General features: G+C 32.7%; 1 protein-coding gene across 1 annotated transcript; it reads left to right on the top strand.

The window, feature by feature from the left end:
- Positions 1-433: 433 nt before the first annotated feature.
- Positions 434-2,973, top strand: LOC112529374 (protein HOTHEAD-like). Its single transcript, XM_025140640.1, has 4 exons — positions 434-593; positions 762-1,403; positions 1,668-2,053; positions 2,300-2,973. The coding sequence occupies exons 1-4, from the start codon at positions 509-511 to the stop codon at positions 2,828-2,830; spliced, it is 1,644 nt and encodes a 547-aa protein (XP_024996408.1). The 5' UTR covers positions 434-508; the 3' UTR covers positions 2,831-2,973.
- Positions 2,974-9,438: the final 6,465 nt, after the last annotated feature.

The following is a 9,438-nucleotide window of genomic DNA, read 5'->3' on the forward strand; positions in this document are numbered from 1 at the left end:
TTATGCTGTAATAAATTATTTAAGACAGTTTGCCATTTTATAGGACACTATATTTTAAAAAATATATTAAAAAAAACATGCGTCCTATAAAGATATGTATTCGTAGGATACTTGCAAAAAACGTCATATAAAATAGTTAATACAATGTTTTATTTTAAAAATGATTTAGAAGATTTGTTATAAAATTATTACAAACTACTTTTAGATATTGAATATTTTATTATTAAATGTTATAAACTTAAATATACACCCTTTTTGATAACAATTTATTATAATATCATCAATAATCAACAATTGTGTTGGTTTTTTTGAATGTAACAAGACCCAGTTGGTAGGGACGACTTTTTATGATATATAATTTTATATCTTCCATTTCCAGATGCAATGGCCATCCAAAGTTTATATAAATAGCATTACGTTTTATCTCTTTTCCATATCATACAATCTCAAGTTCTTGATAGATATATAAAAACACAAACACATATATCATCATCATCATCAGCATAACATGATGGTTTCTAGGTCATGGAAGATGATAGCAGCTGCTATCGTTACCATTACTTTCTTACTTGATCTTGATCTCGCCGAAATGCGTAAGCAGATTCTATCATTTTGAATATATAGCCACAATACCCAGAATGGTTTTATTAATATATATCCAAAAATATTTACATCCGTGTAGATATATGTGTTAATTACTTGTATGGAATATTAATCGACTGAAGTTGTGTCTTGATGCTTTGTTTTATATGTTTATATAGCTCCAAACTATACGTTCATGCGAGAAGCAACCGAAGCACCTAAGGTTTCATTCTACGACTACATCGTAGTTGGAGGTGGCACCACTGGAATCCCCGTGGCCGCCACCCTCTCTGAGAACTCATCTGTTCTATTGCTTGAACGTGGTGGCTCACCCTACCCCAATCCCAATGTCACCCTGGGTGCCAACTTCGGAACCTACTTCTTCGATACATCACCCGATTCTCCCTCTCAACAGTTTGTTGTCGAGGGTGTTGTCAATGCTCGTCCTCGTGTCTTGGGTGGCGGTACTTGTATTAATGCCGGTTTCTATACTCGTGCTGAAGATAGATTCTACACTGAAGCTGGATTAACCGATGCAAATTTGATCGAAGAATCCTACCAATATGCAGAAAAAGTGATGGTTTTTGAGCCAGTTCTTGGTGGGTGGCAGACTGCCCTTCGAGCAGCAATGCTCGAAGCTGGGGTCACACCCGACAATGGCTATACATTTGACCATCTCAATGGTACTAAAACCGGTGGTAGTATTTTCGATCCAGAAGGGGTGCGACATACTGCCGCAGATTTGCTGCAATATGCCAACCCAGATGGGTTGTCTCTTCTTCTACACGCAAGTGTCCACAAGATCTTATTTAGGACGAAAGGTACGTACGTAAACACCACAAGAAAGTTCATTTAGAAACCATAGATATTTTGATAACCAATAATTTATGAATTATTTACAATGAATATATCTAAATATTCATGAAAATTTTTCACGATATAATTAATACGTAATTGGTTCCTAGAGTTGTTAAAATATCCACTGTTGTCAAATAAAGTCGCCATAGATACGTACCAGATCATGTTATATATGACGATTAATTGCAAGTATTTACAGATCAAACTTACTTGTTATTCTTGTACAGGAAGATCAAAGCCCATGGCTTATGGAGTAGTGTTCGAAGATTCACTCGGAAAAATGCATCGGGCATATCTAAAAAGTGGAAAGAAAAATGAAATTATAGTGTCTGCTGGAGCTCTTGGTAGCCCACAACTTTTAATATTGAGTGGAATAGGTCCAAAAGAGCAACTCGATGCCCTTAAGATCAAAGTCGTGGTTGAGCAACCTTTGGTTGGTCAATACATGGCTGATAACCCGCTAAATGGATTTTTCATCCCTGCTCTCGTTCCTGTTGAGCGATCCCTAGTCCAAACCGTTGGTATTACCGAGTTCGGTAGCTATATCGAGGAATCCGGTGGTATTAATTTTCTCTTGGCAGATACTCCTACATATCTGGGGTATGACTATCAGGTATGCATATATCTATATATACACACACAATTATACTGACGTGGAAGCTACTACATATTATTATACATGTTTTTAGAGAAAATGATCGATGATATTGTACAACCCTTAAAATTATAGGTCTTTTGAAGTCGTATCTAATTTGGTAAATAAACATAATTGCTTATTTTATCAATAGAGGCATGAAAATTAGAAACTGATCTATGATCATTTATGAGTCAAGTTGATGACTTGTGTATTTGATTGCAGATGGGCGGGTTTATATTCGAGAAAACTGATGGCCCTCTATCTATGGGTAACCTAACTATAGTAAACCGTAATCCAGGTGACAACCCTAACGTAACATTCAACTACTTCAAGGAACCTGAAGACCTAGAAAAGTGTGTTAAGGGACTCGAAGTCATGCTAGCAGCTATTGAGTCAGATGCATTCTCCAACTACAGATATCCGAATATGACAGCTCAAGATATTCTCGATCTTAACATCCAATATCCCTATAACCAAAATGAAAATAGTAAAACATTTTCAACCCTAGAACAATATTGCAAGGACACCAAAAGCACCATATGGCATTACCATGGTGGGTGTCGAATTGGCAAAGTACTTGACGAAGAATACAAGGTTCTTGGCGTCGATGGTCTTCGAGTCATGGACGGATCGACTTTCCTCAACTCTCCAGGAACTAATCCGCAAGCTAGCCTCATGATGCTCGGAAGATACATGGGAGTTACGATGCTGGCACAAAGATACTCAGCCGACAAACCATATGCGGATATGTGATTGCCATCAGACGATTTTTTTTCTAAAGATATCGATATTGATTTTCGTTAATAAACGTCGATATCTTAAGTTTATGAAATTGTATGTTACTTGGATGATTATTTTGTTAAAGAAGAATAAAAACGGTGTGAATTTTTTTTTCTTTTCTTAGATTCTTTTCGGGTCTTCATTTTCAGTATTTCGTTCCTATTACTTAAGCAAAACAAATTTTGCTTGCCGGCAACCCCAACCGTCCAGCAGGGAACTCGCCTTCAAGGACACCAACGTGAAAAAGCATTTTTTTTGCTCACTCAGTAGCTTAGGCTAACGGGATCCGAGATGGAACTCGGGACATGATGTATTTGGTACCATCAGACCACCACTGCCCTCTGTTTTTGCCCACTTTCCATTGTTGTTAATCATCAGCATAGCTTCATACCACTTCACCACCACCATTGTAAATACACCCAGGACACACCCTTCTTCTCCACAGTGGCACACCTAAGAGTCACCCTTTTCCACTGGAATTTCTATTCAACCGTTACTTTGATGGTCTCCACGTGCAACCCCCACCTCCGTCTCCATCTCCCTATCCCCATGACCCCAACCTACAACCCCATCACTGATTCCAGGAACGGATCGATATTTTTTTTTTCCATATAGCTATAAGAAACAAATATCTGGAAAAAATTTCAAAACGATAGCACCATTTGAAACAAATATAGGGATTTTTTTTCAAACAATGACACCATTTAACTAAGAAAATGACACTAACAGGATTCTTATTCAAGTCTAGGTGGAATAAAAGTCTTTTAAACTAACACTACAAAAAAAAACTTGTTTTCATTGTAATTTAAAAATACATACGGTGACATACAACAAATTAATAAAGTTACACCTTTTACGAACCTAAATTTTTTTCCCGTTCGACGAAATAATAATACGGTGACACGTGCTACCATTGGCACCACTGGAGTTCCGTTCGATAAAATTCATATATATCAAGAGGAAAAATGTAATTTACTTCTATTATTGTTATTATCAAATTTTTAACAACATCAACATCATTATTTATCATGATTAATTAGATGTATTAAATATAATTAATATTTTTATATAAATCATTTCATATTTATTATAAAATCAAGATTTTAAAAAATGCATTATGGTGGTTTTATGCGCAACATGATCACTACAACAAATACGACACTTAGAGAAACTTTTCATTTTCGTCAAAAAAAAAGAATTCCTATGCAAAGATAGCAAAATGTTACATATATGTTGACTTTTAGAGATGTTTTTTTTGGGGATTTAGATATTTATTTCAAATTTTATCTAGAGGTTGACTTTTTTTTCAAAAAGCGTGTACTTAAGAACGTTTTCAACATTTGAGATAGTTTACAAAAGTCTCTAAAAGATGCTTTCAAAGAAGGTTATCTAAAGGTATATTTTTTAGTGACACATATCTAAGCTTTCTCTAAATATATCCTTTAATTACAATCTGCAAACGTTCTCTAAATGTTATCTTTAGATATAATTTTAGAAAACCAATTATTTCTCAAAAGAGGATATTATATTTCTTTAATCTCCATATTTTATATAATATAATAGAAGTCTTTTTTATCCAACATAAATCACAAAATTATAATAAATTGAAAAATTAGTAATTTTAAATTAAAAAAATTATATAATAAAGACATTAAAGATATTTGTAAATCCCCTCTCATTCGTCCTTTATAGATTTAGAGTATTTGTAAACTTGTGCCTCTCCCCTCTCATTACTCATTTATACGGTTATGTTTGTTTTTCCAATTTTATATCCACTTATCATTTATTCATTTAGACGTTTTTAAATTCAAACCGTTTGTTTTTTCTTATATTCAAACCCTCTTAACTCTTAAAATTATCTGGAAAAATAAGTCTCATTCACCCACATCCAAATTCATACGCCTCCAGTTTTCTTAAGACATCTCCATCCTCTAAATCGATCTCGATCCACAAGATGAAAACCAGTCGATTTATAAATCGATCTCCACCTAAATCTAAGATGAAAACCAGTCGATCTCTGAATCGATCTTCACCCAAATCAAGATGAAAACCAATCGACCTCCAGGGTTATCAATCTCCTGTCCAGTTTCTGTTTTGATTTCGTGGATCTCCCCTCTAGTTTCCGTGTTGATTTCCTCCATGTGGTTCGACCATTCTGATTCAGATTTCAAGCTTTAGACGTAAAAACAAACAGTCTGACTGATTCAGATTTCAAACTTCAACACCAACTCTAAAAAATCAGAACCAAAATCAGACTTCAGCACCAAAAATATTTGTAAACTTTTTAGTGGTTACCACTAGATGGCGGCTATATGATTAAACTTGGATATGGTTTATTAATTAATTAAATTTTTTTCCCACAACCACCCCACTTTCCTGTATTTTATCTATCGGCCTCACCCTCCCCAAAACTATCATCATTCTGACGACTTCCATGTAAGAACATTTATAAAAACGGAATTAATATTTTAAAATGTAAAAGAAAGATTTGAAGAGAATTTGTATGAAGATCCTACGAAAATGTTGATTTCTAAGTATTTAAAAAAAGTAAAGAAGTTATTCTAATTCTTACTTGATCAACATTTGTAGTTGTAACTTTGAAGTATTAAATAATTCTTTGTATGGATATTTGGAAGATAGAGAGGTAGATTTGTAGCTTTTACAAATTGAAGACAAACAGTTTCATATGTGAACTCGTGTGATTCACATATGAACTATATGTTAATATGTAAATTATTTAACTGATTCTCAGATGAACCTACGGATTCATATGTAAATCAATTAATTAGTTCATATGAATCAATTAAATATAGGAATTATGTAATATATATATATATATATATTATAAAACAGAATCATGATAAGCTGGCGTGGCATCTCCTCGACGCAGAGATCCTATTTTCCTCTTTTTTCCACATTTTGATTTTTTTTCCTTAGTAATTTTGCAAATTAATGTTCGCATTCAACTCAAAAACCCTTCCCCTTCTCTTGATACGTTTCAACTCCAATATTTAAATCCCTCATTCTTTGGGTTTTTTCATTTATGTGTTTTCCATCTCCATGTACGAGTTATAAACCACTGGTAAGCTTTCACCTCTTCTTTTCCATCTATCATCTATGGCAAAAGAGTATACACGAGTTTATTAATATATGTAAGAAGCCAGTAGAACATGAATTAAGGAGAAGTCTCCATTGAGTTTCCTCTTTTTCCCACATTTTGATTTTTTTTTCCTTAGTAATTTTGCAAATTAATGTTCATATTTAACTCAAAAACCCTTTCCCTTCTCTTGGTACGTTTCAACTCCAATATATAAATCCTTCAATCCCTGGTTTTTCTCTAAATCCTTCAATCTCTGGGTTTTTTTCATTTATGTGTTCTCCATCTCCATGTACGAGTTATAAACTACGGGTAAGTATACACGAGTTTATTAATATATGTAAGAAGTCATTAAAACATGAATTAAGGAGAAGTCTCCATTGAGTTTCCTCTTTTTCCCACATTTTGATTGTTTTTTCCTTAGTTATTTTGCAAATTAATGTTCACATTTAACTCAAAAACCATTCCCCTTCTCTTAGTACGTTTCAACTCCAATATTTAAATCCCTCAATTCCTGGTTTTTATCTAAATCCCTCAATCCCTGGTTTTTCTCTAAATCCCTCAATCTCTGGGGTTTTTTTTTTCATTTATGTGTTCTCCATATTCATGTACGAGTTATAAATTATTGGAAAACTTTCACCTCTTCTTTTCCATCTCTCATATATGGCAGAAGAGTATACACGAGTTTATTAATATATGTAAGAAGGTATTGGAACATGAATTAAAGAGAATCTCCATTGAGGCTTTAGAATTCTGTGAGAATTTTGATTATTTTTGTTTTTGTGGTGGATTCACTTTTGTTTTTTTTATGTTTTTTATAGTTTCTTAATTTGTAATTTTGTAAATAAAAAAAAAATACCAACAATAAGGTGACATTTTTAGGCATCGCAATCCTAATTTTCTTTTTCTCAAAATTTTTCTTTTTTAATTGATGTAATTATTATGAAAACATTAAATTAATTAGACTATTTATTTTCGTTGGTTACACCCAAATTTTTTTTTTTTTGATTCTTTTATCTCATATGACTATCTATTACTTACATAACAATAATTGGACACACACACACATACATATGTATGTATGTATGTATGTATGTGTGTATTCAATATATATAATCAAAATATCTGTAAACTCATTTATATAAATGAAATCACAATCAATATATGTGTATTTTTATTTATGTGTGTTTTTATTTACGTACTTAAATATTATATATATATATATATATACACACACACACACACGCATACACACATGTGACTTGAGTACAATGATATGTATATTTATATTTTTTCAATTTTTGTCTTTTTTATTGATGTAATTGTTAGCAAACATTAAATTAATTAGAGTATTAACCTTCTTTAGTTACACTCATTTCTCTCTCTCTCTCTCTCTCTCTATATATATATATATATATTTATTTATTTATTTAAAAAATTAGTGTATTTACTAAATGACCAAACATACGAGTTTCAATCATTTTTTAGTACAACATAATAAGAATGATAGGATCAACACGAGGCTTTTCGAACGGTATTACTGTAGCAATTGGGGTTATGGATTTTCAATTTATGGGGGGTAATATGGGATCCATAGTCGGGTAGAAAATTACCCGTTTGATTGAATATGCGAATTTGGGATCATAAAAGTTAGTTGGAAAATTGTGAAATCGGATTTTACCAACAGTGCAGCTCCCGTACTTTGACAGTGTATAACTCACAAATTGTAAGTCGAAATTACTTCATATTTTGCAGTTAGAAAGCCCTTACTATATATTACAACTTTCATGAGGGGTTGAAAAGCCAATTATGACTCTAAATGACTTGAAATAGTGTGTTTTCGGAGTTGTTTGCACTATATTCAGGATTAATCTGTTATTTTATAAAATTTGTATAAAATATATGGATAATCCAAATGAGGTGGGTGGATTCATATATCAAAGGTAATATTAATTCTTATTAATTTAATATATAAATATGATCGTCGACTCATTTAGCCAACTTTAATAAGTTTAAAAAATTATTGCCATCGATATCGAACACTAGTTTTAAATAAAATAGAATGAGCGTGTGGTAATAGTTCCATATTAATCCGACAAAGGGGAATGAGATCACAATGAGTTTTAACTTATCCACACAAATAACGGAGAACATACGAAAGCTTTGAAATATTATTTTCGAGCGCTTGAACAACATTAATCGAGGATACACGACAGAAGGAATTGTATCCCTCTTTCCTTTTTTCTCCCCCATGTCGCCACACACAAGGCATGGGGACGTAAAAAGGGGGATCATATCAACATTTTGTATCCATATACTATATAGTATCATAAGAATGAAAGATTCTATATGATACTACCGAACAAAACTAAGAGCGTTTTCTTATGAAACTTGCTTGAATATGAATAACTCCCTTTGGTATTTATTTTTAAATTATTAAAAATTAGCGACGGATTAGCAAAATTCCCTCGCTAATTCGTTGCTAAATATATCCCTCGCTAATCCGTCAATGGAAAGATTTTCAACGCTAATTCGTCGTTGAAAGATTTATGTCGCTAATCTATCGCTGAAATTTTTCCATCACAAATTCGTCGCTGAAAGTATTTCGTCGCCTAATCCGTCACTAAAATCGGTCGTTGATCCATCGTTGATATCATTATTTACGAGCTTTTGACCGACGAACTATCAGCGACGATCAACGATAAAATATGCCTTCAGTGGCGGATTTGTGACGGATTTTTCCGTCGTTGATACTCCTCATTTTTGTAATGCTACGGATGTCAATCAGCGACATCGTCCTTAGTAACAACGGTCACTTTCACAAGACATGGTTAATGTAAAATATCATAGGTAAACTTGAGTAATAATTATGGTAGCAAAGATATTTTTGGAGAGCACTTGTGTGTAGAGAGTTTGATGTAATTCTATATAGCTGGCGCTTCTGAATGTCTTGATCTTCTTATTTATACTTCAGACTTTATAACCATTGATTAAATGATTGTAATTGTCATGCCTTGATGATGTGCTTGAAGCTTGATCGATGGTTACTCTTGAGTATTAATTAGTGAATCTTCAGTCATAAATCTTTAGTTACAACTAATACCTACAATAAATGAGAAAGATAATTGTAACAACCCAAATTCCAAAAATTCTCCTGCATTACTTTAAATTAATCCAAAATAAACCTTCATGGTCCCAAAAATCTCAAATCCAACAAAATCAACTCAATTTCTGTAGTGAAAGCAATAAAATTAATCTCACCAAGATTTAATACATAGGAACTATAATAAAGCTTTGCAAAGCTTAACTTTAGAGATCACTAACTAGCAACCAATAACCATGTAACCATCCACGTTTGAGGTTCACATCTTACCCTGTCTGTAACATCCTAAAAATTTATTATTCGTAAAATAAATAAATGTTAAGGGTTAAAATTTAAAGAGTAAACGACATACGGGATTAAAGTGTCGATACTCGAAAAATA

Source organism: Cynara cardunculus, assembly GCF_001531365.2.
Source record: "Cynara cardunculus var. scolymus isolate 2C chromosome LG 16, CcrdV1, whole genome shotgun sequence".
NCBI lineage: Eukaryota > Viridiplantae > Streptophyta > Magnoliopsida > Asterales > Asteraceae > Cynara > Cynara cardunculus.

Coding starts and splice junctions, on each gene's coding strand:
- LOC112529374 (XM_025140640.1), top strand. CDS start 509: ATGATGGTTTCTAGGTCATGGAAGATGATAGCAGCTGCTATCGTTACC. Junction 594..761: donor TCTTGATCTCGCCGAAATGC/GTAAGCAGATTC, acceptor ATGTTTATATAG/CTCCAAACTATACGTTCATG. Junction 2,054..2,299: donor ATCTGGGGTATGACTATCAG/GTATGCATATAT, acceptor ATTTGATTGCAG/ATGGGCGGGTTTATATTCGA.